Source organism: Mytilus californianus, unplaced genomic scaffold (assembly GCF_021869535.1).
Source record: "Mytilus californianus isolate M0D057914Y unplaced genomic scaffold, xbMytCali1.0.p SCAF_7, whole genome shotgun sequence".
NCBI classification, from domain to species: Eukaryota; Metazoa; Mollusca; class Bivalvia; order Mytilida; family Mytilidae; genus Mytilus; species Mytilus californianus.
The window spans coordinates 31,385,514-31,408,643 of NW_026262723.1; the positions used below are offsets into that span (position 1 = coordinate 31,385,514).

Below are 23,130 nucleotides of genomic sequence, written 5' to 3' on the forward strand. Positions count from 1 at the left end.
AGTACAAAAATAAATGAATACACACTTCCTTCCTCCTTTTGCCTATATGATATACAATCTCTATATTGTCTGTGTCATCAGTCTGCAATGTTAACATGTCTTACTTGTAAAATTTTTGGTTATCTAATCACAACAAATATTTCAGTAATACTGAGGCCTGCATATTGTTTGAGGCTTCAGTACAAGGTGTCACATTATGGTTATAAGGTATACTACCTTTATACAATGTTAAATACTACTCCTTCAAAATAAAATATATCTTTACTAAAGTCAGACACACACTCTCTGTATACCGTAAATCTGGATGTACATGTATGTCTTAATACTCTGTTGTATAATGATGAAGGGGACAAAATGTAGATAGATAGATACATACTTTATTCTCTAATAAAATGCTTCGCTGGGCGCAGCTTGATACGACCGCAGAGGTCGAACCCTGAACAGTTGGGGCAAGTATGGACACAACATTCAAGCTTGATACAGCTCTGAATTTGGATTGTGATTAAATATTTGACACAGCATAGGTTTCTGACACAGAAAGAATGTGGTCTAAGAACTTAAATTTTTCTAATTTACCTATTATGGTCCAATGTCCAAAATCAAAATACATGGTTAGATTCAGCATATCAAAGAACCCCATATATTCAATTTTTGTTGAAATCAAACAAAGTTTTATTTTGGACCCCAACTTGGACAAACTTGAAAACTGGTCCCATAATCAAAAATCTAAACACATGTTTAGATTCAGCATATCAAAGTACCCCAAGAATTCATTTTTTGTTAAAATCAAACTAAGTTTAATTTTGGACCCTTTGGACCTTAATGTAGACCAATTTAAAAAACAGGACCCAAAATTAAAAATCTAAATACACGGTTAGATTTGGCATATCAAAGAACCCCAATAATTAAATTTTTGATGAAATCAAACAAAGTTTAATTTTGGACCCTTTTGACCTCAATATGAACCAATTTGATAGCGGGCCCACAAATAAAAAATCTAAATACATGGTAAGATTCAGCATATCAAAGAACCCCATATATTCAATTTTTGTTGAAATCAAACAAAGTTTAATTTTGGACCCCAGTTTGGACCAACTTGAAAACTGGGCCAAAAATCTAAAATCTAAATACATGTTTAGATTCAGCATATCAAAGAACCCCATATATTCAATTTTTGTTGAAATCAAACAAAGTTTAATTTTGGACCCCAACTTGGACAAACTTGAAAACTGGGCCCATAATCAAAAATCTAAACACATGTTTAGATTCAGCATATCAAAGAAACCCAAGAATTCAATTCTTGTTAAAATCAAACTAAGTTTAATTTTGGACCCATTGGACCTTAATGTAGACCAATTTAAAAAACGGGACCCAAAATTAAAAATCTAAATACACGGTTAGATTTGGCATATCAAAGAACCCCAATAATTCAATTTTTGATGAAATCAAACAAAGTTTAATTTTGGACCCTTTTGACCTCAATATGAACCAATTTGATAGCGGGGTCCACAAATAAAAAATCTAAATACATGGTTAGATTCAGCATATCAAAGAACCCCATATATTCAATTTTTGTTGAAATCAAACAAAGTTTAATTTTGGACCCCAATTTGGACCAACTTGAAAACTGGGCCAAAAATCAAAAATCTAAATACATGTTTAGATTCAGCATATCAAAGAACCCCATATATTCAATTTTTGTTAAAATCAAACAAATTTTAATTTTGGACCCTTTTGACCTTAATGTAGACCAATTTGAAAACTGGATCCAAAATTAAAAACCTAAATACATCGTTAGATTCGGCATAACAAATAAATAAATGTGGTCAAAGATTTTACAAATCTAATGCGCCATACTGTGCAATTAAAGATTACTTCTTGAAATTTTTCAATATTTGAAATTTGAAAAAAAAATAATATTTGAAGAATAATTCTTTTTAATTTCTGAAATCTGAAATGAGAAAAAATTGACCCCCCACAATTTCTTTTTGACTCCCCCCCCCCATTTTTTCCCCCAAACCATAATTACCCATTTAAATTTACCATAGTGCTAACTTAATCTATTTTATAATAGAATTTAAAATATAGTGTCAAATCTTTCATATGGATTTTTTTGTAAAAAAAAAAGATGCAACATTTGCAGATATTTTTTATGGTCTTCCTTTATAAATATGCATTTCTTTAAACATAATTTAAAAGCAGTGTAAGGGAAGTAACCAAAACGTTGTATTTGGATTACCTCCCTTACACTGCTTTTAAATTATCTTAATTGTTCATTAACCATTACTTTATACATAATTTAAAAGCAGTGTAAGGGAGATAATTTCAATGATGTATTTGATTTATCTCCCTTACACTGCTTTAAATTATGTTTTGTACTAAAGTATTTGTCCATTAACCAGGACAACCTTGTTTTTCCCCCTTTTTTGCCCCTAATTCTTAAACGGTTTGAGCCATAACCCCTCAAAGCAAATCCTAACCATCCCTTTGTCGTATGGAAACTTGTAGTATAATTTCAGAGAGATCCATACACCGTTCCACAGTTATTGTCTGGAAACTAGAAAATGCTTATTTTTGGCCCCTTTTTGGCCCCTAATTCCTTAACTGTTGGTACCATAACCCCCAAAATCAATCCCCACCTTCCTTTTGTTGTATTGAACCTTATGGTAAAATTTCATAGAGATCCATTCACTTAAACTAAAGTTAGAGTGCGAAAACTAATGCGTCTTCGGACGACGACGACGACGACGACGCCAACGTCATACCAATATACGACCACAAAAATTTTTTTGCGGTCGTATAAAAACTAAACACAAGTTTACAGAGAAACATACAATATAAATACAAATACAATAGTTGAGGTAAACAAATTCAGTACGATATTGTAAAATGAAGTACAAAATTATGATGGCATACATGTTAAGTAACATGTATAATAAAAGGTTAAACTGAACAGAAAGAAATCAGCACGATGTTTATGTGTTTACAATTACATGGAGGGACTAACTTTTTTATCAATACACTTAATAAATAAACACAGTTTTCTTAAATCTGATTGCTTTTAGTATTAAACAGTGAACAAATTTATATTATATTTGAACTATGTAAAAATTTAGTTTGTAGAAATAATTTTCGTTTGTTCTTCAATTGCGAACTGCAAAACAAATAATGAAATTTGTCGCCTATATCACAAGAACTCTTACTTGATTTATATCACATGACTGGGTGGAGTTTAACCCGTTCGCTTATTATAGACCAGTCCATCTATAGATAGGTGTTTTGGGATAAACTCATCAATGAAGTGTTGAGTTATGGTCATTGATCCAGTTAATATATGTAAACACTATATGTGTATTCGCAAAATAAATAATGAGACACAGCCGTTGATTTTCTTGTAAAGCAGAAATTAAAAACATGTAAAAATTGTCACATTTTGGAATTTGTGGATATGAAAGTAAAACTATAACGACAGCAGTTGCAAAATCTGCATACGTCGTTATGTCGTTATTCTTTAATGTTTTGGTGACACTGATAGGTGATCAGTTATAATTATAACAGCAATCATCCTTATCACACACATCTTCAAATAGACTGTCCTTATGAAAATTGAAATGTAAGCTCCGCCCGATCAGTTGAAAACACATTGGTAATACATAACACATTCACTACTTAAAATGATGTACACATACCGCCTCCACAAGTTTATCATAAGACTGCATGTAGGTGTCTATTTCATCCTGTAACTGTTTCACATCAACTCTGCTCTTCTCGTATTCGTCACACCATTCTATAAATAAAACAACAAAATACATGTAAGCAATTGACTTATTCCAGAATTAACAATCATTTTTTGTGAACTGAGCAACTATCATCAGCAAGTGTGAAATTAACATTCAATCGGCAAATCCTCCTTCAACCCCACCCCCAACCCCTAAAAAATCAAATAGTCGTCACCTATTTTAACATGTTTCTTTTAATAAAATAGCAATATTTGAGTTTTTGACATTTAAATTGAAAGTTAATTCATGATCTCATTATAATCATTTTAATTCGATAAATGTTTCTTCCTTAAATATTCATAACAAAATTCATGTTCTGAATATCCACTATTATGTTCACTTAACAGCACACAATGCCTACATTTATAGTTGACTGCATACAAATAATCAAAACCTAATTCAAACTATAAGTAACACTGATTTTTATCCAAGGGAATGTACATGTGTTGTCTTGTTTGGTTTAAGTGTTGAGGACACCAAAACAACACCAAATTTTGCTGAATGTAAGCACAGCCTTACTGTTAACACCTGTTCACACTGGGTAGATTTAACTTGAACACTTGTTGACACTGGGTAGACTTAACTTTAACACCTGTTGACAATGGACAGACTTGACTTTAACACCTGTTGACACTGGGTAGACTTAACTGTAACACCTGTTGACACTGGGTAGACTTAACTTTAACACCTGTTGACACTGGGTAGACTTAACTTTAACACCTGTTGACACTGGGTAGACTTAACTTTAACACCTGTTGACAATGGATAGACTTGACTTTAACACCTGTTGACACTGGGTAGACTTAACTTTAACACCTGTTGACAATGGATAGACTTCACTTTAACACCTGTTGACACTGGGTAGACTTAACTTCAACACCTGTTGACACTGGGTAGACTTAACTTCAACACCTGTTCACACTGGGTAGATTTAACTTGAACACTTGTTGACACTGGGTAGACTTAACTTTAACACCTGTTGACAATGGACAGACTTGACTTTAACACCTGTTGACACTGGGTAGACTTAACTGTAACACCTGTTGACACTGGGTAGACTTAACTTTAACACCTGTTGACACTGGGTAGACTTAACTTTAACACCTGTTGACACTGGGTAGACTTAACTTTAACACCTGTTAACAATGGATAGACTTGACTTTAACACCTGTTGACACTGGGTAGACTTAACTTTAACACCTGTTGACAATGGATAGACTTCACTTTAACACCTGTTGACACTGGGTAGACTTAACTTTAACACCTGTTGACAATGGATAGACATAACTTTAACACCTGTTGACACTGGGTAGACTTAACTTTACCACCTGTTGACAATGGATAGACTTGACTTTAAACACCTGTTGATAATGGATAGACTTGACTTTAACACCTGTTGATACTGAGTAGACTTAACTTTAACACTTGTTCACACTTGGTAGACTTGTGTTTAATACCTATTGCTACTGGCTTGACTTACTTTCAACACCTGTTAACACAGGGTTTTTAGTTGTAGAAATAACCAGAGGTGTATCAAATGGAAGTTGTTTAACTGTTTCTACAGAGGCTGGTTTTCTAAAAACAATATATCCTACTTTAAATCCCTGAAAAAAAGAACAATAAAACATTAAGGGTAGATATTAATACATGTAGCTTCTTAACCTACCATTACAGTGGAATCAGGATGGTAACATGTTAATGTGAACTGAATCAATCCTGCTTTGTACAATGTAGTACAATATTTCATTTGAATTTTAACATGCTACCTCTCAAGATAACTTTCTACCATGATACTATGACACAATATTCTGACCCCAACCGTTCTAAAAGGACTTTCATTTAATTAAGGATCCCGGAATAACTATTATATTAAGAATTGGCGCACCAATCGACCAGAATTAGTTAATCCGGGTTAAATCTAGGTAGTCTGAATGCCTTATCCCGAGTTGACCCATATTAAAATTACCCCTCATTTTAGGTGGAGCAAACCCCGGTTGATTACCTTGCCTTCTAAATGTGAATGTAAAGTGGAGTTAATGTGAGTTTGTTGCTATGGTGAGACATGACATTTGCTTACGTCATACAAAATTACAGCAGTCAGATCATGGGAGAAACACATGAATCAATCTTTAGCAGGTAAAACGGTGGTCTAACATGGAACAAAGAGAAGTATTTAGCTATCTATATTGTGGACAAAAGCATGTTGCAGAAGGAGTCTTACTCTTTCCCATGGAATACCCGTTTAATGTGGTAGTACCCATATTTAAACTATTTTGACAATTTTTAATTGTTAACATGTCTAATCGGATTTTTTTTCTAACATGCAAGATAGTGAAATTAATTCAACTTTAATTTTGAATTCATACTGAATGAGAGAAAATGGTTGTGACAAACATCCCAAAGAGGAAAGTATATGAAATGAGTTTCACACATGCTTAAGGTTTACACATATGAAACGTCGAGTTTCTGATGTTTTATTTTAATATCTTCACACTCTTAGAAGAATTTGACATTATTGAATGCTTTTTATCCCTTTTTTTTATAAGTAATGAATGCTTTAATTGCCTATTTCAAAAGTCGTATTATTGTCGACGTCGCACGCGATTTGACGTAAATTTTACTTCTTCAAGAACTGGAATCTTTATCTGTTGATTTAATGTGATACTTTTGTGTATATTAAAGTGTATTTAGCTATGTTGAAAAATCTGCATAATGACAATTGATGAATATACAAATTGTTTAATCTCAGGCTTAGAGATCCTTAAAGATTTTCATTATTTTTTTTGGTTGCAAAATGGGTACAATTTGGGTACTGTGACAATATTCGCAAACACAATCAGGAAAGTGGTTGATGCGGATTTCCTCTAAAGCGGCCAGGAGTACGGAAAAGAATTTCAGACTTTGAAATAACGCAGCTATGGTGCAAAGAATGTAAACAAGTACAGTGGACAGTTTGAGGTTACAATTTTGGTGCATACATTTCTATTTTTGTGTAGAGGGAAAATCCCATAGTGGGTTAATTGTTAATAAGTGTGAACTGGGGTAATTGATTTGGATTAACTATCCCGGGTTAGACCCGGAGCAGATTCCATAGTGTGACCACGGTATTAGACTTACTTTAGCATATTAAGTTTTTTCTTCAACTTAAGTGTAAGGCCTGCAAGTATTAAATTTCATTACTGTTACCCCATTATTATGTTTAATGAACTTTAAGATAGAAAGAAAGATCATCTGCAATGGCACATTCAGACAGGTAAACCATGAATTTGATCCCCTTTATATATATGTCAAATCAAAATCTTCTTTAGAATTTCATTATTCTATGTACTATGAGAAGTAACTGGTAATCTGTAAAAGACTAAGTTCTAAAGTTCTGGAAAAATGGAGAAAAATTCCTCGTAACAATTAAGCAGATGCACAACTTCAACATGATTACATCCATGTGAAATCCTTCTATGAAGTTTCGAGAATCAAGGAAATAAACTGTGGGAAGAGTTGATTATCCAAATTGGTTACCAAATTTCCTTGATTGCCTGCCTTCACATGCTTTAAGTTGGTTATTGGACTTTGTCCAACCCAATCAAGTAAAAAACCAAAATACCTTCAACATAATTTTTATGACTTACATGTATGCACAGAAAAATGTAGGTGAATACTTATGCCCATGCAGTGTAGATGGTTGACTATGTCATCAGTTTTACTGATTTTGAGGCATTACCATGATTACAGGAAACAACTCAATTCTGTTGGTGGTAACCAAAAATAAGAATGCATTAACTTCCCCCCACCCATATTTTTTTCTGGCATAGCCCTTAACATATACATTTACCTTTTTAAGCTGCACATCAGGAAAAAACTGTGATTTATTGATGAGGAGATCTTTTGTTGGTTTGTCTTGAAGATGGATATGTAAAATTTTGCCAAATCGTGAAAATATATGTCTTAAACTCTCCTGGAAAAAACGCAAATAATAGAATCAGTGTTAACTATGATTTTATTACTTAAATGGATTTCATTCCTGGGCATGTTCTGGAACCCTTGAAATTTTAAATTTTTCACACATACGTATACTGTAAACAAGGAAATTTTCACAGCAGTTTTATTTCTGCAGTAAGAGTTGGAACACGAAAAATACAACTATCGCGAATATTTCAAAGGATACATGCAAGGGTATGCATGAACATATACCAATAGGATTATGTAGACGAGCATATAACAATGGTTTAACCAAGTTTACAGAAAAAAGATCTTTACCACAAATTATAACTTATTTCTAAATATAAGGTACAAAATGTACTGTTTGAAATTAAAACTTTAACTCATGACAATCTAATTGAAAGGATACACATGTACATTTTGTACATCTCAATCTGATTACTGACTTCACTAGTTCTAGCACATGAAACATTTGATTGCAGACTATGTTAGTTTTACATATGTACATACATGTACAAGTTTTGTTGTCTTCCATGAAGTTAAATGCATAGTCAATTTTTAGACTTCTGATAATCATAATGTACGATTGCAGACAAGGTTAGTTTTAATATATATGTGTACTTTGATAACAGAATACCAGTATTTGTTTTAATACATGTACATTTGATTGCAAAGTGAAACTATTTTAGTTATTTTAAAAACGGACAATGACTCCACCATGTCCACATGTAAAGTGTCATAGCTTTGAAGACTCTGTGTTGATATATCAGTAAAGACATGTACAGTACTGGTACTCCTTAATTATTACCTTTGTGCAGTAAGGTGGTATATTAACTACAAATAATGTTCTCTCCGGAGGTCTTCTTGCATCCTGGTCTTTCGCTGCATGTTCCTTTACATATAAATAATGTCCAGTCTTAGATTGATCTGTGAATCTTGTCTGTAACACTAAAATATAAACAAATTTACGTGTAGTCTGTATAATATAATGTTAAACACTAACTAATACATGTACAAACAAATCTATGTGTAGTGAATAAGTTTGTAACCCTTAAACATAAACAAATCTATGTGTAGTACTAGTCTGTAACATTAAAACATAACCAAATCTATGTGCAGTGAATAAGTTTGAACATGCAACATTAAAACTTAAACAAATCTATGTGTATTGAAGAAGTCTACATTAAAACATTTAACAAATCTATGTGTAGTGAATAAGTCTCCGTCTGTAGCATTAAAACATAAACAATCTATAGTAGTGAATAAGTTTTTGCAATTTCCTAAAGGTTTTTTCAATGTTCAGCCCCTTGTTGAAGCTGTTGATGTACAAATGTAGGGTATCTCAAAAGTTACTGATTGTTTTTTAAATTTTAAATGACAGTTTTCAATTTCTTGTCAGACTGATGTGTGCAGTGTAAATACAATTTCTCTTTCTTTTATTTTTTATTTCAGGTTAATTAAAGGGAAAATTCGCGATTTTTATCTTTTCATCTTATTATGTTCATAATACCATAAAAAACATATTTACCAAGTTTTATCTGGATATGAACACTAATAAAGAAGAAAATTGGGAACTAACAATTTAATTTATTCCAACTTCCTGACTTATGTGACGTAGTTTAAGTCTTTTTGCATGCCGGGAGTGAATAAATCTCGTTGTAAGTCTTGTTCGTTAATCATCTAATAACGCGATTTAAAGCGCATCGACGACTTTTGGCGTAGCTATTAACCAACTAATAATTAAGAAAGTAAAGTGATCCGCCGTGCAACTTTCAAAATTAAAATGTACGATTTATATTTAAAGGATTTCTGATATGATTATAGTAATAAAAGTAAATCATACAATAGAATATATTTTTATGAATTTTTTTTCCGACGGATATTTTGAACAAACATATATAACTGATATTGTTTTACAAATGCATGTTTGTATTCTCACCTGAAGGCTTTTACTTCAGTCTAGCAAACATTTCCCACTAGTACTGTGTAAATACAATGTGTATTGTACTGTGACACTAAGTGACCACCTGTTGAATGCGTGGTTAAATTCAAGGTAATTAAAAGATTAACATTCTGTAATTCTATTCTTTTGATCTTCACTCAGTGAATTTTAGCCAACACGGTTCACCGTTACAGGTGTGAACAACATTTCGTATGAATGATAAAAACATTAATTATTTGGGGAGGAATATGGTGGCAAAATACCTGAATCGCCGTTATATACATGTATATCTTTTATATTTTGCGTAAGCTTAATTTTAAAATAGATAGGTGAGTATTTTGTTGTAACATCGAAATTCTGAATTACTTTCAATTAAATAATTTTATAAATAAAAATGGCCCACGAAAACGAGCGTATAAACCAAACACTGTACTTACTTTTTTCAAATTATCATGGGTATTAACCTTGAATATTTCAATGTTTAGAGAAAATTATCGCGGTTACATGGTTAATATAGCTTGGTCCGTCCACAGCGATCTACATTTACCTAATCGGGAATGCCCTTATTAAAATATTTAAAATCTCACAACGTATACATACTTTAGCTATTAGACCAACGATGTTTAAAAAGAATAACAGAATCAATTTAACGTCAACTTTCCTTTTTTGAATGGAGACAGACCGGCGGAATCAATTTTCAATGTGCTTTATATCTTGTACCTTTGTAAGACTTATCATTCATTCATAAACCCACTATATACCAGAGACATATATGTCAGTCTTAACTGACAAGAATACACCTAAAGCGGACAAGCAGTATATTCTTTAAGTTTCTGTGATTTAATACCAAGAAAGAAATCAAAGCACCAAAGGCGCTATAGGCAGTTAATTAAATAAATCAAAGGTAAACTTGGCAGAAGTTAAGATGAATATAGTGGAAGAATGGATGAAAATATTTTTCTCTAATTCTTCGTCAATTTATCCCTTTCTGCACCCATTGTATAAAAAAAATTTAATCAACGTGTGGTTCATTTGATCTCAGTTCTTCATTGGTTAAAATCCGATTATGACGTCGAATTTACTTGCTTTCCTCTGAATTTCCTATTGTGACGGCATGAAAAAAGGCGACCATGCCTGATGACGTCACATAGAAAGAACACATCTTTTTACAGATCATTCGAAAAGACGGAATAAGTTTGCCTGCATATTGTTTGAAAATCATAAGAGAAACAGATTCCACCACCAAATCTCGTGTAATACGATATTTATCCACTCTCGACAGTTAAATTTTAAATATTTAAAACGCTCGGCGAGCCTCGCGTTTTAAATTTGAAAATTTAACTGTCTCGAGTGGATAAATATCGTATCACACTCGATGCAGTGGTAGAATCTATATATCTCAGCTATTTCTCAAGTATCAAATAATGTTTGTACCGTAATGTTTCTGCTATCCAATCCTACCACTTTCAAAAGTTATTTCCAATTTATTTTTTAAAGATTTAATGTCTGAGATTATGCACATACACTGTCCCATGTTAGGGGAGAGTTTTGTGCCAGCTAACATGTTTAACCCGCCACATTCTGTATGTACCTGTCCATAGTGAGGACCCAGTAATTTGGTGATTGTTGATTGTTGCTGTATATCATATTTATTTTTCATAATTGTTTTGTACATAAATCAGGCTGCTTTAGTTTTATTGTTTTACATTTGTCATTTCGTGGTCGTTTATATCTTACTATGCAGTATAGGTTTTGCTAATTGTTGCAGGCTGCATGGAGGAATATTCTTTTCAGAATAATAATTTCAATTATGGTGTCCAACAGTGGTGTATGGTTTAATTCCACTATGTACTAGAGTTTGAATATGCCATATTAGCGCTTTTAGTTGGATCAGCTGGTGCCACTATGCACAATTATCAAATCATACCTGAAACTATCTGAAATGGTGTAATTTTCTTGTATACTAGTATTACAAGAAATGCTGATGTTGTTATAATGGCCTAGCAATGATGCAACATATATTTTTGAAGGCTGTACGGTTGCCTGTAATTGCTTACATCCACTTCATTTGAATTTTGGTGGATAGTTGTCTCATTGGCAATCATACCACATCTCCTTATTTTTATAATAATTACATATCTAATCTATAATAAGCTATTAACACAACGTAATGTTTTGCCTATTTGTTATTTTGATAATGCAAATGTTACACTTAAAATAGTAATACTTTAACATGTAAGTGATATTCAAAGTCAATGAACCATGACTGAAGGTACAAGGCTCAACAATCTCTATGGAAATGAAAGGTGCCAATGCTTGTTCAACTGCAAACCAAATACCATTGACTTTTCATAAGTCGTTCCCTTTAAACAAACCTTAACACAAATTCAATTTCTAAGTCAATGAACCATAATGAGGGGGTGGGGTTATATAATATCCATGGAAATGAAACTTTTGAATACAAATACGTTCGCATACCAAATAGCTTTGACTTAAGATTACTGGTAATTTTAAACTGACATAATCATAATAATCACAAACTCATTCATGTAAACTAAGTAAAAGTTTCAAAGTCAATAGATCATGCATATGACTGAGGGGTGAGGACCAAATATCCTCTATGGAAATGAGACGTACTAATGCTTCTACACCTACATGCCAATTATCATTGACCTACCACTATTGGTTTCCCTAATACTAACCTAATCGAAAACTAATAAATGAAATTTCAAAGTAACATAAGTTTCCAAGTAAAAAGAGCATGATTGAGGGGTGGGGCCAAATAATCTCAATGGAAATTAGAAATGAAAAAGTTTATACAACTGCACACCAAATATCATTGACCTACCACTAGTGGTTCCCCCTAAACTGACCTAATCACAAACATATACATGTAAACTATGCAAAGTTTCAAAGTCAATAGACCATGACTAAGGGGGTGGGGCCAAATATTCTCTATGGTAATGAGATGTGCCTATGCTAACACAACTACTTACAAAATGTCATTGACCTACCAGAAACCAGACCTTATCACAAAATCACAAACTAATACATTGTTGATTCCGCCAAAACAGCATGCCTATATATATATATATGTCTCACTTTTTGACTCTGTCAAGGCAAGACAAAAATTGCAACAAATTTAATACAAATATTTTGTCCATCTTTTTAATATTCTTCATTTCTTAGATATATCAATGCTGCGTTCACACATAATTCGAATTCAATTCACATTATTAACTGATTTGAATTAGTTTAATACGCATTCGAAACGTTTAATGTGCAAAAGTAAATTCTACTTGGAATTGCAATACACGTCAAAATCGCTTTACTGTGAATGCAGGGGTTAAAATTAACATTTGGTACAGGACAGTCCAGGACCTTTGACACTCCAAACTGAAAGGTCCACAACCTAAATTCCAGGTCCTGCTTTTACTTGAAATAGTTCATAACTCAGTAAGATAATTTAATGTGCTTTTGGTGTTAAGTTAGCTTGTTTCATTGTCAGTGTCACTGTCGTTTAACATGTTTAATAATAAATGTAATTGTCTTGTATATTAATTTATGAATTCAAATAATCTTTTTTTTTTGTATTAGGAAGGCTGAGGGAGGCTGAGGGTATCACTGTGGGTGGGTGTGTTGTCTCAACAATTGATTATTTATTACTAATTATACCATTATATTAAACAGTTCAAATTCAAAACTGTTTAAGTGTATCATATCTAGTTGCACTATATATTATATTAGCTAGTTCCTCTGTGAAAATAAAGTAAGAAACTTCCAGATTTGTATAGGCCCTTCAAAATTGAGAAGAAATTACCTCATGTAATTGTAGTAATATGTTAAAACAATAAAAACATCTACATGTAATATCAATATTTATTAATGATAAGGAAAATACTGTCACATTTTATTGGTTTTTGACATGAAAATTTGTGAACTAAAAGTAATTTTGAGTTTCTGTATAAAATATTTCCTGCTTTTTCTTTCTTTTCAATATATCTTTGGTTTTCAATTCTAGAGTTTATATTTCATCATGATAGATGTATTTTGTCTCATGCCTGGAATTATTATATTTTTATTGTATTTGATCGGCAAACCCGGAATTACCCTTATCCGCCCCCGGAATTAGATCCGGTATTATAATTGTCTTCATTTCCGGTTTATGGCATCCATTGTTTTTCAATGTTGTTTTTGTCAGTCAGATACGATTTACTCGGATTTACACATAACATGTTGGCGATTTTCGGTATAAAGCTAGCGGTTGAACAAAATGATTATTATCAGAAATCACCAAATTTAAAACGTCCTTGATTTACGTTTTGTCGATGAAGTTAAAATTACCGCCAACTGAGACTTCAACTCCGTGTCATATTAGTCACAGCCGTTATACAATATTCCTGCGCTTTGTGCCATTTGGCAACTGTAAACGACTTGTAATTAGAGATTTTCGGCGATGAAATAATTCATGCAATTGTTCTTTGACATCTTGGCCAAAAGCACAGGGGATAATAAACTACATAAGGATTTCTATTGAGCACTACTTCCTATGTGCAACTTGAAAACTTTTGGGTGGTTCGACGATCATTTAAGGTTTTTCTGGTCATATTTTTTGTATTCCAGAATTAAAAGTATGAAAAAAGTGTTCAATTAGTTATAAATAACATAATAGCCAGCCAGATAATAACAATGGCACATATTTCAGCATTTATTGGGTAGAACACAAATCTAGGGTGCTCGCATAAAGCAGCTTAACTGCTTAAAAAATCCCAAAATTAATTTGTTACTTTGATACTCAATATTTTTCCTGGAAAATATTCACATCCTCGGATCGTTTGGTCTGAAAATAAGATAAGAATTTGGTTTACAGAACATGCAGAAGTGTGAATGTCATAAAACCTTGTTATATCAGAAACCATTATAAATGTGAACCTGTATACGTAAGACCTCATGGGACGTCACCTAACCACATACAGGTAATATACAAGTAGCTCTGTTATACCCGGAAATGTCAAGGTAAATCACTACCGATACAGAATGTACCAATGCAAAGAAAATTCTGATGATTGTGAAGCATGACCATTCATGATTTTAGAGGAGTCTTAGGTGGAAATTGCCGGTACGATTTAAATTCTGACTAGATTTTTTTCTCTCAATTTAAATCACTGAACTTGAAAAAAAAGAAACCTACGCCCAAGATCAGAATTCTTCATGTAAATTCATAAATACAACGTTCTTATTTTGTAACTTTCGATATACTTCACCTCCAACCACCGCCCCCTCCCAACCTGGGAACAGTATATCTAATATTACAATGTTTGAGTACCTGCCCAAATAAAAAAAAAAGATGAAAAAAGAAAGAGATGAACAGTAAGTCACGTCAGATTCAAATATTTATATGGTTGATTGTCGTTAACTAGAGATGTAAAGTTACATGTCTCTGCGTTAACTTATAAGAATGACAGGAAAGTATATACTTGAAATAGATTTATGATGAATAATATGCAACTGCAGCACCCCTTTTTATAAAAGTGTACATGCATGTATTTTAATGACTGTCCGTTATTTCGATTAAGAATGACAATTGTACGTGAAATTCTATAGTTGCCAGTGAGACTTTTTTTTACCAGATATGCGACTTTTCGTATTCATATTTTCTCTTATATTACTCTCATATAATATTTTATGCATAAGTGCAATATTAGGAATGGTTTATCCCCCCTCCCTTTTAAGCTAACTAAATAAATTAATCAAGCCGACCAGACGTTAATACATCTACTATCAGGCTATTCGGAGTGAAGTTTCTTTATTTCTTCAAATAATCTTTTTGGGGATCATTAGTGTACGTCCAGTGGCATATATATTACATGCATGTCGGAACAGGAAAGTTGACATGAGGTACTACCCGTGTTAGAACCATGTTCACATTGTTACATTATTATATATAATACACAACCATTGAGATGATGACGACTTTCTTAAACTGTTCAAAATAATCTAATGGAAATAAAAATCTGTGATTTTACTATGTGCATAACTTCGATGAACCAAAGCAAGTTAGATATAAAATAAATAAAATAAATAAAATAAATAAAATAAATAAAATAAATAAATAATAATTTTATTATAGTGTCACATATTTGATCAAACAATATATATATACAACAATTCATAATAAAAACAGAGATCAAATATCCAGCCTCAGAATAGACTTATGAGACACTTAGATATCGACCTGTATTTAAATCAGATTGGTTTTGGATATTTCTCTCGTATATTCAATATACATGTATATATTCTAAATTGCTACTATCTATAGTTCCGTAACCTTCTATCTAGGCGTATAATCCAATGATCGACAAGTGCGTACATTTTGTTAAATCAATATTTGTACGTTTCAAAATGTCCATAATTATTGACAACAAGTAATTACTTACATTTTCCCCAATTTACGTTTGGAAAATATGTAAATATATTTTTATTTTATCAAATCTTTTTTTTGGAATTATTTAGATTTTCATAAATATTCTTTACACCATAAATGCTATTTATAAACAAGCGTATGAGTTTATTCATATATATAATGGCTATTATATCTATGGTTTAGTAAAGACTAGCATATCACTATCGGACACGCAAGACAAAGATGTATATTCACCTGATAGTTTCAAAATGGAAAGTTACAAGTTATCGGCCGTGTACACTTCTCAATACCCTCAGAGGTGAAGTGATGCACGAACTTGCTTTATGTAATTGTGTAATAAGAGTTTTAAAGCCCGACAGGAAATCGCTTGAATACCTGGACGTGTCAACTCACAATACCTCTGGGAACAATTCCTTTAGCCATGCTGGTGATCAGATAAGGGAAGGTCCGAATTTATTTAAATAAGATTATTACATAAATGAATTATGAACACACTAGATTTTCGAAAACACTTTTACACGGAACACTTAATTTATCTCTTTGAACTTTTTAACTAATTTCCATTAAAATGTCTTGTTTCATAAACTTAGTGAAAAAAAACAGTTTTAAAACGACAGACCATAGTACTAGTTATTCAAAAAAAATTATATATAATTACATTTTCCGTATCAAGTTAGTTAGGAAAGGTTGCATGCACAACCATGTCTATTATAATCTTTTTTTGTGACCCGGGAAACTGTTTAGGCTTTCCTTGTCGGGTAAAACAACCGTATGCTTGACAAGATATCGACACTCAATTACAGCTACGTTAGCATGGTTAGGTTACTGCTTGTTTTGGTCCTTTGTGGTTTATAGATATATCGTGGTTTCTATTCAGGGATGATGTCAAAATGGCCGCACGCGGAGAAGTGATACTCTAAATTTAAAATCGATGGTGATCTCTTATCTAGCAGAATTAAACTTTAATATTTATGAATTTGTGGTTTTTTATACATAATCAACATAATATCAATTTTTCATTTTTTTGTGAAGTATCATATATATAATGGCAGTCAGCAGGGTTTAAGAACATCAGTTGTTTGACCTGCTAGTCAAATGCGTTTTGTTAAAATATACTTTTTCATTCATTTGGTCTTTTGGAAAATGTTGTTTGTGCTGTATTTAGACCCCTCTACCAAGAAATTTGTTTTGCATGCACACGTATAAAAATTGCGGTTTTTATCCAAATGCAATCATAGGTTTGAACGTTGTTTTCAATTTAGACTTGTTTATATTTTTTCGTTTGGGCTTGTATGATATTTGCCTTCGGGTTAATATGATCCGTTCATCATGTTCATCCTATTATGACTCTTTCAAAATTCAAGAGTCTATCCTAAATTGACAGATTGAGGTAAATTATATGGCCTTCCAAATATCGTTTTGATTTCTAACATCACTGAAGAGACATTAATTGTTGAAATCCGGATATGGTGTACAAATTTTTGCACCTCATGTTTGCGGTATACCATCTTTTCCGCAAGTTTATTGTTTTCTGTTTGATAATAAATTAATGATAAGATCTATTTTGTTACATCTTGTGATCCATTTATTTGGCAATCGCCAATGGCAGTCAGCAGGGTTTAAGAACATCAGTTGTTCAACCTGCTAGTCAAATGCGTTTGGTTTAAAATATACTTTTTCACTCATTTGGTCTTTTGGAAAATGTTGTTTGTGCTGTATTTAAACCCCTCTACCAAGAAATTTGTTTTGCATGCACACGTATAAAAATTGCGATTTTTATCCAACCCAATCATAGGTTTGAACGTTGTTTTCAATTTAGACTTGTTGATATTTATCGTTTGGGCTTGTATGATATTTGCCTTCGGGATATATGATCCGTTCATCCTATTTTGACTCTTTCAAAATTCAAGAGTCCTTTCTAAATTGAGGTAAATCATATGGCCTTCCAAACATGCCAAATACCTTTTGATTCCTAACATCACTGAAGAGACATTAATTGTCGAAATCCGGATATGGTGTACAAATTTTTGCACCTCATGTTTGCGGTATACCATCTTTTCCGCAAGTTTATTGTTTTCTGTTTGGTAATAAATTAATGATAAGATCTATTTTGTTACAACTTGTGATCTGTTTATTTGGCAATCGCCAATGGCAGTCAGCAGGGTTTAAGAACATCAGTTGTTTGACCTGCTAGTCAAATGCGTTTTGTTAAAATATATTTTTTCACTCATTTGGTCTTTTGGAAAATGTTGTTTGTGCTGTATTTAAACCCCTCTACCAAGAAATTTGTTTTGCATGCACACGTATAAAAATTGCGGTTTTGATCCAATGCAATCATAGGTTTGAACGTTGTTTTCAATTTAGACTTGTATATATATATATATAGATATAAATAAATTTCATCATGGTAATTTATTTTCAAAAATAAATGCATATATATTTATGTTTTGAAAGGATATTTTTTTTTCTTTCTGTGACACCTTCCTACGACGTCACAATGCTGAAGCCATTTTTTCCATCTTGAAGTAAATAATTACAAGTATTACCCCTGACTGCAATAGTACCCCAATCTCAAAACAAAAATAAATGAAAACTAGAGGTAATCAAGTTACTGTGAAGAAAACACAAGGATTAGTTAATCCATCGTATGAATTAATACGATTAATGTGTTAAAGGTCAATACATAAAAAATAAAAATGACAAAAAACAGGTATCGGAAGTTTTTATAAAATTTAGGTCCTTTCTCATCTCCAATCAAGAAACTTCCTGTATGCACATTTTATCAAATGGTAGGCAATTACGTATACACATAGTACTTACAAACTTACTTTCAGTGTTGTATGAAGCATTGATTGTAGGTGATTCAACAAATGTTATGAAATGGTTAACATTATAATCACCCATATGGTTCGAAGTGGTGTATATTATAATCTTCTATATCGTACGAAATGGTTTACATTAGTATGGTACAAAATGGCTATGATAAGAAATGACTATGATTCTAAATTTCAAGATAAAAACAATATATATACATTGTTGGAAAATATATAATTTGAGCTCGCTATGACATGTACTAAAAAGGAGAAAAGCTCTGTGAGCTTCCCTTTTCTTCCTGTTTCTAACATTCTAAAGCTCATACAAATATTTTTTTAATTTTCCGACAATGTACATATATTGTATATATATATAGACTAGTTGCGACCCTGCAAAAATTATAGGGTGAATATCCTGTGCATGTGCATGCCATAATCATGATAATGATAAAAGAAGATAAAGGGTTTTTTTTTATGTCCTTATTAGCAAAATGTTAAAATAATTGATAACATCAGTGCAATTTACTCACGACTAATATATTGTTAGTGTAATAAATCTGGATTTTGCAATAGTTTAAGGTTCATCTATACACTTTAACAATAAAATGCTCCGCAGGGCGCAGCTTGATACGACCGCAGAGGTCGAACCCTGAACAGTTGGGGCAAGTATGGACACAACATTCAAGCTTGATACAGCTCTGAATTTGGATTGTGATTAAATATTTGACACAGCATAGGTTTCTGACACAGAATGAATGTGGTCTAAGAACTTAAAAATTTTAAATTGGACATTCACCTATTATGGTCCAATATCCAAAATCTAAATACATGGTTAGATTCAGCATATCAAAGAACCCCAAGAATTCAATTTTTGATGAAATCAAACAAAGTTTAATTTTGGACCCTTTTGATCTCAATGTGGACAAAAATGATAACAGGGCCCAAAAATCAAAAATCTAAATACATGGTTAGATTCAGCATATCAAAGAACCCCATATATTCAATTTTTGTTGAAATCAAACAAAGTTTAATTTTGGACCCTGATTTGGACCAACTTGAAAACTGGGCCCATAATCAATAAAATGCTTCGCTGGGGCGCAGCTTGATACGACCGCAGAGGTCGAACCCTGAACAGTTGGGGCAAGTATGGACACAACATTCAAGCTTGATACAGCTCTGAATTTGGATTGTAATTAAATATTTGACACAGCATAGGTTTCTGACACAGAAAGAATGTGGTTTAAGAACTTGAATTTTTTTAATTTACCTATTATGGTCCAATGTCCAAAATCAAAATACATGGTTAGATTCAGCATATCAAAGAACCCCATATATTCAATTTTTGTTAAAATCAAACAAAGTTTAATTTTGGACCCCAACTTGGACAAACTTGAAAACTGGGCCCATAATCAAAAATCTAAACACATGTTTAGATTCAGCATATCAAAGAACCCCAAGAATTCAATTTTTGCTAAAATCAAACTAAGTTTAATTTTGGACCCTTTGGACCTTAATGTAGACCAATTTAAAAAACGGGACTTAAAATTAAAAATCTAAATACACGGTTAGATTTGGAATATCAAAGAACCCCAATAATTCAATTATTGATGAAATCAAACAAAGTTTAATTTTGGACCCTTTTGACCTCAATATGAACCAATTTGATAGCGGGGCCCACAAATAAAAAATCTAAATTCATGGTTAGATTCAGCATATCAAAGAACCCCATATATTCAATTTTTGTTGAAATAAAAAAAAGTATAATTTTGGACCCCAACTTGGACCAACTTGAAAACTGGGCCCATAATCAAAAATCTAAACACATGTTTAGATTCAGCATATCAAAGAACCCCAAGAATTCAATTTTTGTTAAAATCAAACTAAGTTTAATTTTGGACCCTTTGGACCTCAATGAAGACCAATTTAAAAAACGGGACCCAAATTAAAAATCTAAAAACACAGTTAGATTTGGCATATCAAAGAACCCCAATAATTCAATTTTCGATGAAATCAAACAAAGTTTAATTTTGGACCCTTTTGACCTCAATATGAACCAATTTGATAGCGGGGCCTACAAATAAAAAATCTAAATACATGGTTAGATTCAGCATATCAAAGAACCTCATATATTCAATTTTTGTTGAAATCAAACAAAGTTTAATTTTGGACCCCAATTTGGACCAACTTGAAAACTGGGCCCATAATCAAAAATCTAAATACATGGTTAGATTCAGCATATCAAAGAACCCCATATATTCAATTTTTGTTGAAATCAAACAACGTTTAAATACTGGACCCTATCTTGGACCAACTTGAAAACTGGGCCCATAATCAAAAATCTAAACACATGTTTAGATTCAGCAAATCAAAGAACCCCAAGAATTCAATTTTTGTTAAAATCAAACTAAGTTTAATTTGGACCCTTTGGACCTCAATGTAGACCAATTTAAAAAACAGGACCCAAAATTAAAAACCTAAATACACGGTTAGATTTGGAATATCAAAGAACCCCAATAATTCAATTTTAGATGAAATCAAACAAAGTTTAATTTTGGACCCTTTTGACCTCAATATGAACCAATTAGATAACGGGGTCCACAAATAAAAAATCTAAATACATGGTTAGATTCAGCATATCAAAGAACCCCATATATTCAATTTTTGTTGAAATCAAACAAAGTTTAATTTTGGACCCCAATTTGGACCAACTTGAAAACTGGGCCAAAAATCAAAAATCTAAATACATGTTTAGATTCAGCATATCAAAGAACCTCATATATTCAATTTTTGCTAAAATCAAACAAAGTTTAATTTTGGACCCTTTGGACATTAATGTAGACCAATTTGAAAACTGGACCCAAAATTAAAAATCTAAATACACGGTTAGATTCGGCATAACAAATAAATAAATGTGATCAAAGATTTTACAAATCTAATGCGCCATACTGTGCAATTAAAGATTACTTCTTGAAATTTTTCAATATTTGAAATTTGAAAAAAAATTAATATTTGAAGAATAATTCTTTTTAATTTCTGAAATCTGAAATGAGAAAAAATTGGCCCCCCACAATTTCTTTTTATCCCCCCCCCCTTTTTCCCCCAAAAAAATTCTTTCCCTCAAGATATGGTCATAATCTCAATTCAAATTTCCAATGGAGTTGGCAACCATAATTACCCATTTAAATTTACCATAGTGCTAACTTAATCTATTTTATAATAGACTTAATAAAAATATAGTGTCAAATCTTTCATATGGATTTTTTTGTAAAAAAAAAAGATGAAAACATTTGCAGATATTTTTACTGGTCTTCCTTTATAAATATGCATTTCTTTAAACATAATTTAAAAGCAGTGTAAGGGAAGTAACCAAAACGTTGTATTTGGATTACCTCCCTTACACTGTTTTAGATTATCTTTATTGTTCATTAACCATTACTTTATACATAATTTAAAAGCAGTGTAAGGGAGATAATTTCAATGATGTATTTGATTTATCTCCCTTACACTGCTTTAAATTATGTTTTGTACTAAAGTATTTGTCCATTAACCAGGACAACCTTGTTTTTCCCCCTTTTTTGCCCCTAATTCCTAAACGGATTGAGCCATAACCCCCCAAAGCAAATCCTAACCATCCCTTTGTGGTATGGAAACTTGTAGTATAATTTCAGAGAGATCCATACACCGTTCCACAGTTATTGTCTGGAAACTAGAAAATGCTCATTTTTGGCCCCTTTTTGGCCCCTAATTCCTTAACTGTTGGTACCATAACCCCCAAAATCAATCCCAACCTTCCTTTTGTGGTATTTAACCTTATGGTCAAATTTCAAAAAGATCCATTCACTTAAACTAAAGTTAGAGTGCGAAAACCAATATGTATTCGGACGACGACGCCGGACGACGACGACGCCGGACGACGACGACGACGACGACGACGCCAACGTCATACCAATATACGACCACAAAATTTTTTTGCGGTCGTATAAAAATCTAAATACATGTTTAGATTCAGCATATCAAAGAACCCTAAAAAATTCAATTTTTGTTAAAATCAAACTAAGTTTAATTTTGGACCCTTTGGACCTTTATGTAGACCAATTTGAAAACGGAACCAAAAATTAAGAATCTAAATACACAGTTAGATTCGGCATATCAAAGAACCCCAATAATTCAATTTTTGATGAAATCAAACAAAGTTAAATTTTGGACCCTTTGGACTTCAATGTGGACCAATTTAAA

General features: G+C 32.2%; 1 protein-coding gene and 1 long non-coding RNA gene across 2 annotated transcripts in view; both read right to left on the minus strand.

Moving 5' to 3' along the window:
- Nucleotides 1-23,130, minus strand: part of LOC127709383 (ribosomal RNA-processing protein 7 homolog A-like) — a 32,854-nt gene that overhangs the window by 4,254 nt on the left and 5,470 nt on the right. Inside the window, exons 2-5 of the mRNA XM_052214889.1 lie at nt 8,524-8,663; nt 7,609-7,731; nt 5,260-5,383; nt 3,690-3,787 (exon numbers count right to left, since the gene is read on the minus strand). Of these exons, the coding sequence (XP_052070849.1) occupies nt 3,690-3,787; nt 5,260-5,383; nt 7,609-7,731; nt 8,524-8,663 (485 nt within the window). The remainder of the gene's footprint in view (nt 1-3,689; nt 3,788-5,259; nt 5,384-7,608; nt 7,732-8,523; nt 8,664-23,130) is intronic.
- LOC127709387 (uncharacterized) lies at nt 362-1,744 on the minus strand. The gene is made up of 2 exons (XR_007985624.1): nt 1,342-1,744; nt 362-818 (listed from the first exon to the last, which is right to left on the minus strand). It is a non-coding gene; the product is annotated as an uncharacterized LOC127709387 (long non-coding RNA).